Raw genomic sequence first — 18,940 nt, forward strand, 5'->3', positions numbered from 1 at the left:
AAGTATTCACAACAAATAAAGTCACAGTGTTTTAAACAGGTAGAAGTTTATTTCTCTCTCCTGAAGGAAAAGTCTAGAGGTGGGATGCAGGGCTATAATTGCAACTCTATAATTATCATTGAAGTCTTCCTATCCTGCTGCTCTGCTATCCCCAACATATAGTATCCATCTCCAAAATCCTTTCATGGCCCAAGATGGATACTGATGCTCTAGACATCACTATATCAGTCAAGGCTAGTAGTAGAAAGAATCAAGGGAAGAAAAACAGGGATTTACCTTCTACATTTAAAGAGTTTTCCAGTATTCTCTCATTCTCTTGTTTATATCTAGCTGATGAAAACTAAGTCAAATAGCCTCACCCAAATGTAAAGGAGTCTGGGAAATGTGGTCTTTATTATGGTTGGCAATATGTTCATCTAAAAACTGAGGTTCTGTGCCTACAGAACAAGAAGAGAATGAGTACTGAGAAATAACTAACAGTACTGACTACAAAAATCTGAGCTCCAAGTTGGTTAGAATCATAAATATGGGAAGCATTACTACAGGGCCATGTGTGAAGGAAAACAAACCAGAATGAACTTATTAGGTATAGTAAAAAAATTTGAAGTAAAAAATTTGGCTCTACCAGCTGAAAAAAACAAACTGTCAGAGCTCAAAGGAGCCATTTAGTCACCCATTCATTCCACAACTATGTCCTGAACTTTTATAATGTTCTAGGGACCCACTGAGAATCAAAACAGATGGGTCTATACTTGGAGTTTCAGTCTAGAGGTGGAAATAAACAAGTTCCTCCCTGACTTTTGAACTTAACACAAATACTGATTTTTTCTTTCCTCCATAAATGTCTGGAAGGATCTTTGGATGAAAGCCTCTTACTCAAACTTTAGGTTGTATTTAAAGGTTACATCAGAAAGGCCTGTCCTAACAAGTTTGTCAGAAGTAGATGTCCCCTTACACTGCATCATGCTCTTATCATAGTGTCCTGTTCATGTCTTTCTTGTACACATCACAATGTTTATTGTGATACATTTATTGACATTTTTGTTCAATGCCTAAAGTTTTCAGACAGGAAAATGAGGTCTAGGGAAGTAACTCGACATTCAGAAAGTAATTATCAGAAACAGAATTAAAACCCAAGCTACCTAAGTTCATAAAAACCTTTAGAAATTACATAATTTCCCAGTTTACCCATTTTTAAAATGTAGTCTGTAATCTATCCTTATATGGAAATGAGGCAAAAAAAAGAAATAAAAAGCACTCATAAAAATATCTCATTTTATATCGTATGTCATGTAGAGAAATGGGAGAGTGCAAAATAACTATTTCAAACCTTATTATGAGAAGCCAGGTGCGGTGACACATGCTTGTAATCCCAGCAACTTGGGAGGCTGAGGCAGGAGGATCACAAGTCAAAGCCAGCCTCAGCAACTTATCGAAGCCGTAAGCAACTTAGCTAGACCATGTCTCAAAATTTTTAAAAGGAGGTGAGGATGGGGATGTGGCTCATTGGTTAAGTATTTCTGGGTTCAATCCCCAATACAAAAAACAAAAACAAAACAAACCTTATTATAAGACTAGAGTCATCAAGAATGTGGTACTGGCCTAGGTAGAGACATGTGGATCAGCAGAAGAGAGCTGGACGTTAACTCACACATTAATGGTCAATTATTTTTCTCAAGAATAAAACAGAAGTAAAAAAAAAAGTAAATCTTAGTGATCTAGCATCAGGCAAATATTTCTTAGATATGACACTAAAAGAACAAACCACAAAAGATTGGTTGTTATCAAAACAATTTTTTTTGTTTCAAAGGATATCATCAACAAAGTGAAATTACAACTCCCAGAATGGCAGAAAATATTTGCAAATCACATATCTAAAAAGAATTGGGCATGAACAATATAAGAAAATATATAAGTGGCCAATGCACACATGAAAAGATTCTCAGCTTCACTAGTCATTAGGAAAATGCATGTCAAAAATCACAATGAGATACCACTTCGTGCACATTAGGATGGCTCTAATGAAAAAGACGGCAATTACCAGTATTGGTGATGTGAAATTGGCACCCTTCTATTTTGCTAGTAGAAATGTCACCTGCTTGGGAAAAATAGTTCCTCAAAGTTAAACATGGTTAACATATATCCCAGCAATTTTATTCCTAGAAATATATTCATGAGTTGAAAACATATGTTCATATAGAAATTTACATATGAATGTTCACAATAGCATTACTCATGTAAGTAAAAAATGAAATCAACCCAAATATCTATCAACTGATCAAAGAATAAACAAAATGTAGTATATCTGATAAATAAAATATTATTAAGCTATAAAAACTGAAAAAGTCCCAAGCCATAGTAAAACATAGATGAACCTTAAAAATTCATACTAAGAAAAGGCAAACACAAAAAATTGTACATTGCATGTTTCCATTTGTATGATACGTCCAGAATAGGCAAATCCATACCAACAGAAGATAGATTAGTGTTTGTTAGGGACTCAGGGAGGGGAGAATGGCAAGTGACTACTAACTGGTAAAGGGTTTCTTTGGGGAGTAAGAAAATGTTTCAGATTTAGATAGCAGTGATGGTTGTACAACCTCGTGAATATAATAAAATCCACTGAATTATGTATATTAAAAGGGTGATTTTATGAAATTTGAGTTACAATAATATTTTAAAATATCTTAAAGATATTTTTAAATATTTTTCCTGTTGTAGTGCATATTAACTTCCCACTCCCATCAATTCTAGGGTTATCCAACCTCCCTCATTCTCCCCCTCCCATCCTTTACCACCCCCATCATGGAATATCCATTTGGACAGTTATATTTTTATAAAACCCTCCTTCCTGGCCTCTATCTATTGTTCCCTATAAATCCTTATGTCAGGATCCCTTTCCAGGATTTCAAACTTGGGAACAGACAAAGAAGCAGTTAATCCTTCATTAGTGAGCCAGTCTGCAGAGAGGTAAATTAGGCTGATCTCAGAAAGAGACAGGAATGGAAAACAAAGAACATGTCTTGGGGTCATCTGAGTCCTGATTCCAGATGTCTTGGACACCAGATGCATCTGCATCTTCCCCACAAGTTGGTTTTTCAACCATTCCTTAGGTGCCATGAAGAGTTGCCTCTTCTTCTATCACTGGTGATCACACTGATGCACTTTACTATGTGTAGTATATTATAGTTTATGGCAAAGTAAACTATATGGTAAAGTTTACTGTTGATCAAAAATGAAAAGGAAAACAGGTCTAAGGGCTAATACTTGTGGAGACCTTACTCTGTTGGATACTGTTTTTTAATAAACTGAAGCATAGAAAGCCTTAGAAACTTCTTCAAGTTCACAGAGCTTGAATAAGTTCTCAACGTCAGTATCAGCAATGTCACTATTTATAATCACCATACTGTGTTGCTTCCTATAGGATAAAATATCATATATATGAAAAGCACTATTATTTAGAAGAAACTGACACAGGAAGTTTCCATGTTAGAATGATTAAATAACTATTCTGAGATGTGGGTTTCTTTAAAAAAGCAATTATCTAGAAATTTATTATATAGGAACTACAAAAAATTATATAGAAACTTTTAAGATTATATAAAATTATAATTACATAGAAACTATTCATGACATTTGGTATTTTTTTTACCTCTGATTTCAGTTTTCTGCCTTTAAGTACTTGTATTTATTACCTGAATCCAAATTAACTCATATAAGTTAATATAAGTGGTCCCAGTTACCATGGATCAGTGAAATAAGTATTTCAGCCTATACTGTGACAGAGCCACATACAGTGTCTGTTAGGTTCCCAAAGAAAGAAATGTTCATAACCTGATGTTTTTATTACCAGGAGAGTCAGTAAATGATCTAGAGTTCACACTAGAGCTGCTGAGGTTGACAGACTATGATTCCATCATCTGAAATGCACATAGGGTATGCTATCGCAGCTGTAAATCAGAAAGGCACTTATGCTGCCTGGTTCCCCTTGCAAGAGTATCGCTAAATTCATGTTAAACTTATAAGCTGCTTTCTTGAGAAGACTAGAAAATCGGATTCTGGTGAATCTCAAGGCTTACCCAATTTATCTCCAGCAGAGGTTGATAAGTTGTACGTTAAGCCTTTCCTGTCCTTCCTCTCAGCCTTCCCTGCTGAAGGATGGATCAACGTTTTGTTAAAAGAAACATTCAGGGGCTGGAGATGTAGCTCAGTGGTAGAGTGCTTGCCTAGCACACAAGTGGCCCTGGGTTTGATCCCTAGCACCACAACAAACAAATAAATGAACAAACACACACAAAAAGTCACCTATAGGAGACAGTTTGTTCTCTGGACTCTTTAGGCGCCTGTGTTGGATTTCCCATGGAGTGCTAATTATTGATGAAAACCTGTTAGATGGGGTCTGTGCATTGGGAATCCTTGTACAAAGAACAGGAAATGAAATTACCACTTCATTTCACATAAATATCAAGCAGTCACAAAGTAGGTAAGAACCAGTGCCAACATCAGATATGATCTGGTGACACCCAGGGAGCCTGCTGGCTTTAGGTATGAGTTAAGTAGGGTGCTGAGATGGGTGAGAGATCAAGCTGGCTCGAATACCTCCTCTTCCAGAATGCAGGACAGTATCTAAAATTCCATGATTTGAGTTTCATTCCTTAGTTTAAGCCTCCTAGATTATTGAATTATAATCAACCTAAGGGAAGCAGACATTTTAAATAGAATCAATTGTTTGTGTCTTCTTGTGAGTGAGTACCAGATCCTATCCTGGAGTGTGCTTTAGGAATGGAAAGAACAAAACATGGGAACAACCCAGCAAAGAAAGATGACCAGCAGGAGTTTAGAACAAACCCAAGTTGTCCAAGTCCTGCCTATCTGTGCCCATCTCTGTCTCATAAGTTTTTTGCTTAACTATTCAGTCATCCAAGTCAAGAGGAATCACAGGAGGAAATGGGACTTGTATCATAAAAAGAAATGGCAGTGGGCCTCAAGTCAACAGAAAGAAGGGGAGAGACCAGGGACATTGTGGTTGGTAACAACTAACTAGGTCATGAGCCAACAGAAAACAAAGTAACAATGCAGAGCAACAAGTCTGTTATACAAATTAGTAAAACAGAGTGTCTAAGTGCAGGTTGAATCTGAGCAGGGTTGATAAGAGAACACTTTCTGCAGAAGAGATCTAAGCTTCACCAGAAGCTAATGTCAGCTAAGTCAGCAGAGGAGAGGCCATTCCCAGGAGGGCTTTTTGGTTTGTTTCTGTTTTGTCTTGTTCTTCGTAACTACTTAATATGTACATATGAGGGTAGACATTAGTTATATGGATCTCAATTACCCTATTAGAGAAGATTGTTCAATGAAACAAGCCATTCCTGCTGTCACTGAAAACACTAATAAAACTATGGATTGCAGCTCTGGAAAGTTTTTCTAAACCTACCTTCCTCTATGATTTCCTGATAACCAGGACCCCACTCCCATTGTATTTGTGATATTATAATAGTATGTTTGGGGCTATTTTCCTCAAGAGTTTGCAGGTTGCTCAAGTATTACGATCATGTCTTATTCATCCTAGTAACCTCAATATTGCTGGCACTCAATAACAGCCATTCATTTGGCCAGTATTAATTGAACACCTGCTATATGACTGGTGGGATAGTATGATATATAAAATAGAAAGGGCTTGGGTTGGGGTGTGGCTAAGCAATAGAGTACATGTTTAGGATGTGTGAGGACCTGGATTCAATCCCTGGCACTGGAAAACAACAATAACAAAGCAAACCAAATCAAAAAAACAAAAAATTTTAATTTTGATACATTCAATTAATCCACCTGTTCTTTTGGTATTTGTTCATTTTATGCCATATTTAAGAAGTGATTCCCTGATCCAAGGCAAAAACCTCATAAATTTTATAGTTTTAGCCCTTACATTTAAGTATGTGATAATTTGGGGTCAACTTTTTATAGGGTGTGAAATGGGGGTTCAAATACATTCTTTTACACATGAATACTCAGTTATCCCAGTACAATTTTTTGAAGAAATTATTTTTCCCAATTGAATTTTCTTGGTACCCTTTTCAAAATCAGTTGGACAACATGTACAAGTATATATGTGGATTCTCAATTGTAGCTTTGTAATAAGTTTTGAAACTGGGAAGTATGCATTCTCCAACTTCCTTTTTTGAGATTGTTTTGGTTACTTTGGGTTTCCTGTATTTTCATATGAATTTTAAGACCACTTATTGATTTCTGCAAAACAAATAGCTAGGATTTTGATAGTATTGTGTTTAATATTTTTATAATTATAAAGTAACTTTTAGATGATAGCCAATAAGCTTTTCTAAGTAAAGAGGTTATCAAGGATAATCACTTTTAAATATTTTAATTGTTCCAAAGGACTAAATGTGGGTTCTTTATTATCATTTTTAAGTAACTTTATTCACTTTGAAGAAAAGTTACATTGAATACATGCAAAAATGAATTTCAAAGAGTGTTCATGAATAAAGATGGGTGCTGCCAAGTAATTTACAATACTCTTACCAAGAACCAGTGCTCTTTAATCAGAAAATTTAAAAAAAAAAATAAATTTGCAAGGGATTTTTTTTTTCCTTTTGAAGAAAGCTGATTGCTAATTAATAAAAATGAGGACTGCAGAGCTCCAATAAATGAGAATGTGAGGAAGAGACTGAAAGATGAATTTTCAGGGAATGAAAATTCAAAAAGCAACAGCCATGCTTCAATCTGTTGGTGTAAGCTCTTAAGATGCTCCCTTGGAGAAGTCTGATTGCCTTGGGATTTGAATTAGTGTCACTTACTGACAAAAATATTTCAAAATGTTTTCCTTATGAGTTTGCATGCTTAGCCCTTGCAAATGATGTTTTGTTCCACTGCTTTTTCTTCGGATCACTTACCTCTACTTCCTCCTCACTGGATGCTTCCTTTTTTTGTTCCTGTTTTTGAATTTCACATTTGGATGTCAAAAGGTATCTTAAAATAAATTTAAAATACACTATTATTTAAATATTTGATTTTCTTATATCCAGGTCATCGCCAACCATAGTATATCAAGGTCTTGATTTATACCCTGAAAAACTGACAAGGACCTGACCTAAGTGTAAAATATCCTAATTAAAATTAAATTTGGTATTCCTAAGACAAATTCATTTCAGTAGGATTCAAGATTGAGTGGATAAACTAAATTTTGCTCTATGGCAAATACTATGTAATAAAGGAAAAAATACTCAAGTAAGTATGTCATCGATGGGAATTTTGTCAGTTGCAAAATCAATTATAAATTATAATAACCACTCTGTTGACCACTGTGGCAAAATTCAATTCCCTGGTTTGTTTGTGAATGATACATCTTCTTATAATCTCTGTTCATAGAAGGGACCCCATTTTGATACAGCTGTATATGAAATGTAAATAGGGAGGTAACCCTAAGAAAAACCAAGTAGCATTTTCCAAAATAAATGTTAAGTGATTCATTTTTCATATCTATTATTTTGAATCCCTGGATCCACTGACCTCCTGTGTTTACTCTAAATTACTAAAAGTTTAACATATGCAGAGTTAACATGTTTGGGCTTTTTGAAAAGGTAAACATGTTAAATCAAACACAACACCACACAGATATATTCACTTTCACTGGTGGTACTGAAAGATTCAAACTACTAGTTAGGTGCGGTTTCTGAGAATATCCTTGGTTAGTCTGGGTTGAAACAACTCAAACCTGGGCTCTCTTTGCCAGAAAACCCTTTTGCAAAATTTTTATAATAAAATATACTTTTCCAAAGTTAGGATTTTTGAGGCTTCCATATTTTTAAATTTGTGATTTGCTTGCATAAGAGTATACTGTACTCTATATAATAGTAGCTTTGAAACTCATTTTGATTCTGATCCACATAAAAAGTACATTTTATCTTATAACTCAGCACACATACCTGTACGTGCAAAACAACACAAGTTTTATGAAACAATACTTACTACAAGCAATGTATTCCATCTGATATTTTCCATTGTATTCCATTTCTTTCATTTTGTAAAACTGCTGTATACTCCACACAAATTATGTCACAACTCTGGAATGGTTTTTCAGCCTGCAGTCAAATAAACACTGTTCAGAGAAAGACAGTTTTATCACATCAGAGCAATGTTAGCATAGGCCTTCAGTTTGTCACCTGATAACCCTAGCTTTGATTCAACTGTTACCCCATTGTGAGTGACCTCTAAGTCTATATTCTTTCCAGTTTTCTTTCTTTTGTAATAACCTTAGACGCCACCTACTGTAGGTAAATACAAACACGCAAAAAGATAAAACAGCAATCCTGTAGCATAAGTCCTAGGCTTTTAAAAAATCCTCATCTTAAACATACAATCTATAAAATTGGTAATTATGTATGTAATCAGCAATCAAGAGCAGGGCAAATATTGAAGGCAAAATAGTCCCACAAAAGCAAAATACGTGTGGTGTTAACATTTGCCAGTCTCCCTCTCTCTAGACTTGTTTTTCATTCCTTGTCCTCCCTGATGTCAAATATTTGGCTTGGTGGGTAGAATACGGTTGCCTTCTTTGCCTTAATGTCTGCTTTCTTTCCCAGAAAGTTGCTTTTCTCTTAGACTCATGGCAGCCTTCCACACAGTCTCTCCCCATCCTTCTCTTGCACTCTTAAGAATGGAAGCTCTTTTATTCAGTCCAGGGCACTAGCTCTCTCTTGACTCCTCACCCACTAATCAATCACTCATTGCCCAAGGATTCCCAGTAAACTCTGGCTCCCCTTCCTCCCCTGCCAGAACATCGTTTCAGCTTTCATCAAACAAAGGCTCGTGATTACATAGCCAACCTAGACAGGGATACAGCATAACAAGACGGGGTTTTAAAGAAATGCAGACCTCGATTCAGTCAGCACCGGATTTTATTAGGTAAAAATATTACTCATTGTATCTAACCAGCATAAGATAAAGATTTTATTTGATTATTTGATTTAACCAGAGATTAGGTGAAATTAATTGAGCCATAGGGAACTCCCTACTCCTGGTCTAGCTACAGAAAAAGTCCCTTTAATAGTCTTGGGCTTTCTCTTTAGCTCTACCTATATGGACTTTGCTAATGAGGTTGTCACTATTTTTTGATACTGAGGATTGAACCAGGAGTGCTTTACCACTGAGCTACATCCCCAGCCCTTTTGATTTCTTATTTTGAGATAGGGTCTCACTAAGTTGTTGAGGGCCTCACTAAATTGCTGAGGCTAGACTCAACTTGTGATCCTTCTGTCTCAGCCTCTATGAAACAGTGGTCCACTTCACCTTTTGAATATACCTCTGAGGTTTAATTTTAAAAGGGACCTGTTTTCCTTTTCCTCTTCTCCCTCTCCCCCTCCCTGACCTAGGAGTGGGGAACAAGATTTCCTTGAGTTATCTGTGCTCCACAGGAAGGAGATGTCTGCCAGAGGATCTAGGAGGTGGACATCTCCCAAATTAACAAGCGAATCCTAACGCACCTTCAGGGTGCTCTAAGACCCCCTACCAGAGCACACCTGGAATGCAACCCTTGAAGAGTTCCTTTAAAATCCCCATTCCTCCTGTTGGGTAGACTCACAGCCGCAGGGATGGGAGTCCCCTGTGTTTCTCCTTTGCTAGCAAAGCAATAAAACAACTTTCTCCTTTTTCTCCAAACTGTGTCCTCGTTATTAAATTGGTGTTAATTGGCATTGGGAACAAGGACTGAGCTTTAGGTTACACCCAGAGTTCCTGGGATTACAGGCACCTGGCAGGTTGTATCACTTTTAACCTTCCATCTTTTGCTCCCAGGTTTTTGTTAAGTACTTTTACTTTTCCCACAACGCATCTTTCTTTCTTTGTGATTCAGTTGCCTGAAACTAAATACAGGAAATAGCATGGAGTAGACCTATATCATCAGTATCCTGTTCAAAATCGGTTTAGCATTTGCCATATTTTATCATATCATTTCATCTAAAAAATTTGGCTAGTCAGGTGATGTGGTGCATATCTGTAATCCCAGCAACTCAGGAGGCTGAGGCAGAAGAATTGCAAGTTTGAGCCTAGCCTCAGTAATTTAGTAAGATCCTGTCTCAAAATTCAAAATAGAAAGGGCTGGAGACATAGCTCAGTGGTAGAGCACCCCAGAGTACAATCCCCAGTACTGCAAAAATAAAAAATAATTTAAGATTAAAAAAAATTGATTAGGTAATGTCATATCCGATGAACAATGCTCACATAGAAGAATAACTTGTTTGACTTTTTGCTTAATTGTTTTCATAATTTTAAATAGTTGATATCAATATTTGATATTTTCAATATTATATAAAGATATAAGGATAAAAGTGAAGATCAACTATTATTCCACTACCTAGAAATAACCACTGAAAGTACCTCGGTTTTTATCCATGGATACATTTTTTCATAAAAGAGTGAATGTGCATGCAATATTTTAGAAAATTTAAAAAGCAACATAGCCTTTGGGTGGTTGGAGTGAGGGTTTTTTTTTTTTTTTTACTACTTCCTTACATCTTTCTCTGCTTTACACATTTTAAAGAATGTTTATGGTTGCAAGCCATAATAAAAGAAAGTCAAAACCACAAAAGACTAATAAGCAAGAAGCCAAGGTGAGGAAAGAAGTTCTTTGGCTGGCAGGGCTGATGGATGGTGGGATAGGTAGGGTGCTGGGAGGAAGGGGTGCAGGTAAGGTGGGTAGGAGTCTACAGAGGAAGGAAGTTTCAATTAATCATGTATAATTCTCACTTCCTGCTGTACTCAGAACTTTCACACCTGGATGCACCTTCATGATCACTTTCAAATATATGCTTATATTTTCCAGGACTTCACCAAGAGCTGATAAAAAACAAACACACACAACAACAAAATTGACTTACATCTTTTGCCAATGAAAAGAAGTGAGGAATAATTTATAAGTATTTCTTTAACTTCGGCTGTTTGAATCACTATGAAAAATCCCACTCATACCTAGGATGTGGCTGGCAGGAAAGATGTGGTTATTATCTGCGTTTCCGCCATCAGGCACTAAAGGAGGAAGTGCGCACATCTCTGCAGGGCTAGCACTGACTCCCCATAGACTACTATTTCAGTGCAACTCTGTTAAATTACACTCCTTCGCCTATCCCAGGAAACTCCCCTCTCCCTAATGAAGCATTTATCACCATCTCCGCGCTAAATCTACAGCCTATTCCCTCTTCCGCACCTTCATATCTCGGCTCCATCCATCTCCTTCCTTTGTTTTACTTGGGAGGGAGGCTTGTTATATATTGCTTGTATAATGCTTTAATCATGGACCATGGGTTACTTTACAGCTCCCTGAAAGCCTTGACAAGGCCTCTATATAAATAAAATTATTATTATTAAAGTCAATTAATCAGAGGCACAATTCACTCTTCAGCATCTGACATCCCAAAGACTTACTCATACAGAAAAGACTTTTTGTTCACCACGAGAGCAAAGACATTTTTTCAGAATAAAGATTATTAAGCAAGATACTATAGATTTAATTTGATTGTAATTTGTACATTACATACAGAAGTGTTGACCTGTTAAGGATCAATGATTGATGAGCAGTGAAATAAAATATGCTACTGAGTAATTGTGTTCCAAGAGTGCTAGTGAGGCTTGTTGTACAATTTGCAAGCAATTTTAATTCACACTCAGCAAAAGATAGAGAGAAGCAGCTCCTTGTATAATTAGAATCTCTCTCCACCCCAATTTCTTTTGACAGGTCCTCTATCTGAAGTAGCTAATTCTTTCCTGTTTCCTCCTCTTAGCAAACTTCTTATTGATATATGTATGTACACATTTATCACCATCTCCACACTGTACACACACACACACACACACACACACATATAGACACATATATGTATATATGTATATTTACATATATACACATATATATACATAGAGAGATATCAAGACATATACACACACAATATACATACAGACAAGAGCACAACTGTAATTGTACAGCTCAATAATTTTCATAATCACAAAAAAATGACCACACAGATCAAGCAACAGAGCATCACCAGTCTTCAGATGATCCCTCTACCACCACCCACTTACCACCCCACTCAGAAGTAATCCTGATTGCTATCCCCACATTTCTTTTGTCAGTTTTGTAATTTTCTATACACTCAGTCCCATAAGATGTGTTCCTTTGTTCTGCCCAATGATTTGTTTTTTATGATACTTAGGTTTTCTGTTATATTTAAGTTCCTTGCTATGAGGCAGGAATCATTAAGAACAAGGACTAAAAAGAGCTATAAGACAGTCTCCACTCTTTCTTTCAATTTTTTATTACTTTTTTTAAAGTTTTACATGACATTAGAGTGTATTTTGACAATATACATGGAGTATAACTTCCCATTCTTGTGGTTATGCATGATATGGAGCTACACTGGTCTTATATTCATATACGAACAAAGGAAAGTTATCCCCAATTCATTCTACTGTCTTTGCTATTCCCATTCCTCTTCCTTCCCCTTCATTCCCCTTTGTCTAATCCAAAGTATTTCTATTCTTCCCTTCTAGCCCTCTTATTGTATGTTAGCATTCACATATCAGAGAGAACATTTGGCCTTTGGTTTTGGGGGATTTTCTTATTTCACTTAGCATGATAGACTCTAGTTCCATCCATTTGCCAGCAAATGCCAAATCTCATTTTTCTTTATGGTTGAGAAATATTCTATTATATGTATGTGTGTTTGTGTGTTTGTGCGTGTGTGTGTGTGTGCGTAATACATATATATAATTTTATATATGTATGCAAGTTATTTTTTTTCCTTATCCATTCATCTGTTGAAGGACACTTAGACTAGTTCCATAATTTAGCTATTGTGAATTGAGCTGCCATAAACCTGGATGTGGCCAAGTCACTATAGTATGCTGATTTAAAATTCTCTGGGTATATAACAAGGAATGAGATAAATAGGTCAAATGGTGGTCAGTCTCCATCCTTAATAATCCTTCAGTCTGAGGGGAAGACAGAAATATAAACAGATGAGGTCAGGTTAAGGGTTCTATGAAATATGACAGTGGAGCTTCAAGGAGATGGGAGGCTCAGTCCCACGATGGCTGAGTAGGTCAATACAAAGGCAGACATTCATCTTGATGCCTATTGTCTACATACCTTAAAATTCTCTAAGGACTTGAGAAAAGGATAGAATTGTTTGGATCAAATTATTCCTGGGTTGATGGTGGGAACCTCTTTTTTTTCTCATTTCTATTCTTCCTCCCTTTTTACTTGTTCCAACCTCTCATCCTCCTCTATATCCCTTTCCTCTCAACTCTCTTCCTCCCTTTCCTCTCTTTCTTGGCCTCCTTCTCTTCAGAAGCTTCAGGTTCTTCCTCCAATTCCCTCTGGATCCTTCTCTCTGAAGGGCCCTTACTTCCAGAGTAAGAAGAAATGGAGCTCCAGGCTGGGCCCCACACCCTTCCCATTTACCCTTCCACCTAGGTTTTCTTAGTGGGCTCCAGCACTGTGGGGGGTTGGGGCTGAGCAGGCAGAAAGGACAGATAAAAGGAACCATGGCTGTGACTGGAGAATGAACAGAGGGAGTGAGAAAAACCATTTCAATCAATTCTTTTTGGTGTCTCACTTTGAGTCCTGCAGTCAATCAAATCGAGTTTGGTTGATTTAATATTTATTGTGCTCCTTGTACCATGGCCAAGCACTATTCAATTCTGGATGTTGAGGTGGAGTGGATGTAGTTCTGTTTTGTTTTGGCTTCTGCAAATTCATCCTTCTCTCTGAAAACCCAAAAGGTGGTATGTGGTGATTGCTGCGAGGACACGGCTTTGGTGTCTCTTGCCAGGAGGATACTCTCTGTTCAGTGTCAATAGGAGTCCACTTAAAGCACCAGCAAGGGACCTGGACCTCCTGCTTCAGCATTATGCCAAGAATCCCCAGCCTGTATTTCTTTTTCATCTGATGCTGACAGGGTGGTTTTGTATCTTATCCATTGGCTGTTTAAACTGGAGAGTTGGCTGAAAATGAGCTGGCTGAAGTTCAGTTCAGACAAGATGAATGCCCAGGGTTGGTAAACTACAGAAGTTGGAAGAGATAGTCCCCATCCCCCTTTTCACGGGATTTTACACAAATGGGGTGTTGTAGTTTCAGAGGACAGAATGTGACTATCATTGGGCAAGTGTTAGATGGTATTAAGAGGCACAGTAGTGAGAGGCTGTACATCCAAGAGCCTTGAGTCCAACGATCTGAGTTTAAATCCTGGTTGCAATAACTGGACCAGTGACATTAGGCAAGTTGCTTAAACCTGAAATCTCTCCACCTTTGGGATGGCAGTGAAGGTCTCAGGGGTCAAGTGGGCTGGGAAGGGCTCCCTTGTAAACTGTATCTTTGTGGCTTCTAGATGGAAGTTTGTTTTAAAACTGGAGGATCTTTTGGTACAAATTGCAGGAGATTGCTGATGTCATTCATTGCTTATGTAATAGGAAGTATTTTGGAGCTCAAACTTCAAAAGGGGTGTAGTTGAAACAAACAAACAAAAATGTAGCTCTCTGGTTTGCAATGTCTGATGAATAGATCTTATGGAGTGCCAGGATGAAGACCTATGGGTCCCACTGGTTCATCAAAAGATAGTAACTATATGAAGATGCTCTTGAATCAATGATCTGTCACCAGGGTCCAGAGTCTGAATGATAGGGGGCTGGCTGGAAGGTCATTTACAGGCTTAAGGTGTTTATTATTAAATACAAGAAAAGCTTGTTTCATGTTGTCTGGAAACTCCTCAAGAAGTATCTCCTTGTGCTTCTTTGAGCTCTGAATGCCAATAAAACCAGAAATCACAACCAATATAGTAGCTCAAATATCCTCCCACTCAAGTAAAAACCACTGAATAAGAATCAACATCAAGTAGGTATCGACATAGATATTTAACAGATGGTAAGTGATGAGAAGGTACTGGGGTCACTTTCTGGTTAACAAAAAGGATGTATAGCAGAATCACATGCATATGTCTTGTGTATAAATGAATGAAAGTATAATACACTTTTATGCCAACAAATATCTATTTGGAGCATGTTTTCACCTGTAGTCATGACTTGGGCTAGAGTCAGAGATGGGAAAAGACAGGCCTGTCTTAAAGGAGGCTGCAATCAATTGTTTGAATCCTGGGCTTCTCTGGGTAGTTCTCAGATATAACAGAAAAGTTTCTCTGAGGAAACACATCTCTGAAATTTTCATGGTAGAAAATGAGAGTTAAGACCAAAGGAATTGATTTCACTTTTCCTTTTGCATACTACATATAATGGGTCAGGAAATCCTGTTAGCACTACTGTGAAAAAATAACCAAACTCAACCCACTTCTCACAATTTCTCCTGCAACTACCCCAGATCACATCCTCCTCCCACTTGGAACAGCCTCTTAACTGATCTCCCACTGTACTCAATTGTAAACACAGAAGTCCAAGTGACCGTTTGAAAGAGTTCACCTCTATACTCAGGGTCTCTGCTCTATAGTTTACTACTTTGCTTACAGTAAAAGCCAAAGTCCTTACAATAAGAGGCCCCAAGACATTAGGGTTCCTATTCCATCTTTGACTCCATCTCCATTCACTTCCTCTTGACTACTCTGCTCTACTACATGGGTCTCCTTTTTGCTCATTGGCCCTCATTTTTCTAGCTGTGCTGCCCCAGGGCCTTTTCACTGCATCTGTGCTCAGTCTATACCAATTTTCCCATAAATTCATGTGACTAGTCTTTCTCTGTAAGACTTACCCCAATCACAGCATTTTACATCATCTCTCTTATACACACACACTATACATAACTCTGGCCCTTCTTTTGCATTTCTGTCATTGATGTACGTACTGCTCTACGTTTGTGTAATTTACTTGCTTGTTTATCATTTATTCTTTGCTTCCTCACAGTAGAATATGAACTCCAATTTTGCAACTTCATTCACTTTTCTAGTCTAAGTAAATGGTACATTTAGCACTACATATTTATTAAATGAATGAATTAATCAAATAACCAAGATGAAAAGATACCTTAGAAATAATCTGACCTCCAATGTCATATTTCAAAGTTTGGAGGAGGGATTTTTTTTTTTTTTAGAGAGAGAGAGAGAGAGAATTTATATATATATATATATATATATATATATATATATATATATATATATATATATTTTTTTTTTTTTTAAAGTTTTCGGCGGACACAACATCTTTATTTGTATGTGGTGCTGAGGATCGAACCCAGGCCGCATGCACGCCAGGCGAGCACACTACCGCTTGAGCCACATCTCCAGCCCCAGGAGGGATGTTTTTAACATACGAACTGAGGACAATCTTCACTTCTATTCTCTAAATTCAAGTGTGCTAAGAGTGCATTCTTTGGACGTCAGTTTATTTACATACTTTCAAACAATGTTTCTAAAATTATTTGTGGTGAAAGACTCAAAAAAAAAATTCCAACCTGCAATCTGCAGTGAACCAAAACTCTTATATATTCCAAAGTGATTCATTACGAAAATAAATTTAAAAGTACATACACAAAAATAATAATTAAATGAATAACATAATGATTAGGTTCAATAGGAATATAACTATTCTGTCAACTTGCTATAAAAATTTGGAACATTTACTTTAAATTTCCATTTCTATGGTCAAAACACACTGAGAGGAGTACCAGTCTGCACCTGGCTTTGGAGTTCTCTCTCCTTTTTGGCTCTTAATGACTCTCACAGTTCCTTCTCAGTCATGCCTTCACTTAGCCAGGTTGGCCTATGGCTTTACAAATTGTGCTGACCATAATATCTTTCTGAAGAAGGCCTCCAGAGGCTACTTGTGGAATCTGCAAATTCCAGTTGTACAGAAGCCCAGTGAGTTGACCTTTCGAATGTAGGAATAAAGCCTTATTTTTCTAGAGTCTTCTGTGGGGGGGGGGGAAAGCAAGGTCACTGTTTTTAGCTTATTTTATATTTTAATATGCTCTCACAGTTATTAAAAATATATTTCTTAAAATGCCACATGCCTAGTGGAGTTTGTATGTATGATACCTGGGAATATACAAGACTAAATCTAAAATTTCATTAATATGTATGAATATAGTAGAAAATATATCTCTTATATCACAGTTGAATGTATTACCTGGATAGAGTAACTGTAAGGATTGTACCCACAAATGCAAAAAAAAAAATGTGGCCATTTAATATTTTGGAGGAGGGAGCTGAAATATAATTTGGAAAATAAAAAGTGGTAAACTCATATATTTCTGTAGATGTTTAAAAAATATGATACAAACAACAGATTCACATTTCAGTGTGCTACAATTTCTCTTCAACAATATCCCAATTGAGCTTTTGTAATGTTACTAGGCATTTGTTTTCAGTTTATGTACGGAATTCTCCATGGAGATCCGTCCATAACATGAAGGCATCCAATATAGAAAATGACATGCAATGCCTTTATTCTTCCAGTTTAATTAATGCTGTGACAACCGCTTGGCAGAGACTACAGTGGAGGGGAGGCCTCTGTAGGGAACTGCAGGTTATAAGCAGTAAGGAAACTGTCAAATTGTTACTGGGATCCAACATATCAAACCCAAATCTTTCTTTGTAGCATCACTGGAGATAAATTCCAAGGAGAAAAAGCAACTAAAAATTGGGTTGTTTAGTCTAACAAAAAGAAAGTTGATAATGGCAGAAGTTGTAATATTTAATGCATTTCAAATTTCTAGAAAAATGGTTTCTTAGAAAAAAATTAAATCTTAGTCCTACCTAAGTAATAAGTGTTCTCAATGCCCTGCGCACTTCGCTTGAAGAATTAAAGATTCTTTCCTTTCTTTGAGGGCGATTTACTGAGCCCAAATCTGTGCTGGCTGAGTACAATGGTAAATAAGACAAACTCCCTGCTGCCGTGGGGTGAGCCAAGGGACAGACAATAAGCAAATCGTCAGATACAAAATAGGTGGGTGATGAGAAAGACTGGGGGTTGGTAATTAAGCACTGCAGGCTAGAGAATGAAATGGGGGTGCCATTGCAGAATGGGATTGGGGAAGCCCTCCCTGGTATTCAAGCTGGGACTCAAGTGAAGGAAGGGAATAAGCCTTCCAGGAAGAAAGTGTTCCAAGCCAGGGGAAAATGAGTACAAAGGGCTGAAGCGGAAGCCTATTTGCTGAGCTTGAGAAAGAGCAAAAGGCCAATGTGGTGGGCCAGAGGGAACAGGTGAATGGTAGCAGGAGGGGAGTGAAGGAGGGCCTCGGAGGGGCTCTCAATTCTATGAAACAAGCTCCTGTTCTATCACAAATATTTTCTAATGGCCCTTTTATTCTCTTGCAATAAAATCTGTTGATAATATAACCTTCACAGACAGTTTAGAAATATTAATATAATATTGTCACTCCAGAAGAAATAGAAGGCCTACAATAAAATAAATATTTCTCAGCCATACCGAAAAATACAATGAACTAGTAGGATGCTTGCCTCTCAAAATAAAATCACCGTGATAGTGATAGTGAACTGATACAGTTGTATTGGCAATTAAATCAGTGTAACACTGCTGTCTGTGTTCAAGTGTTCTGAAATTGTGACTAGCACTTGAAGAGTTTAGAATAAAAATCCCTTTAGGCACACAGTAGATTCTTAGATGGTGTACAGTAAAACCCTGTAAAAATTAGTTTAGGTTTATGTGTGAAATGGAATTAGAATTCAGGCTCAAGTCATGATTAATAGATTTCAGGAGGGCCTTCAAAGGTTTTGTCAGACACAGGACAATTGTGCAATGTGTGATACTGTTCTGAACACAGTGCCACAGTTGGCATTCGGGTGGGTCACTAAATGACCATAGCACCTCCAAAATTTCCCACAGGCTCCTAGCAGACAGTTTTATCTTTGTGTACAACCCTGGTGTTTGGACATGATCATGACAGAGGCTTTTATGAGGTTTTATGGGGTGTTTGGAA

The 18,940-nt window shown here is 37.2% G+C and overlaps 1 protein-coding gene across 1 annotated transcript in view; it reads right to left on the reverse strand.

The window, feature by feature from the left end:
• Positions 1-1,778: 1,778 nt before the first annotated feature.
• Orc5 (origin recognition complex subunit 5) overlaps positions 1,779-18,940 on the reverse strand; it is a 103,667-nt gene continuing 86,505 nt past the window's right edge. The window contains exon 14 of the mRNA XM_058585502.1: positions 1,779-8,090. Within this exon, the coding sequence (XP_058441485.1) occupies positions 8,060-8,090 (31 nt within the window). The 3' untranslated portion in view covers positions 1,779-8,059. The remainder of the gene's footprint in view (positions 8,091-18,940) is intronic.

This window comes from Marmota monax, unplaced genomic scaffold, assembly GCF_021218885.2.
Source record: "Marmota monax isolate L192 unplaced genomic scaffold, Marmota_monax_Labrador192_F-V1.1 WCK01_AAM20220418_F8-fsc00065, whole genome shotgun sequence".
Taxonomy (NCBI): domain Eukaryota; kingdom Metazoa; phylum Chordata; class Mammalia; order Rodentia; family Sciuridae; genus Marmota; species Marmota monax.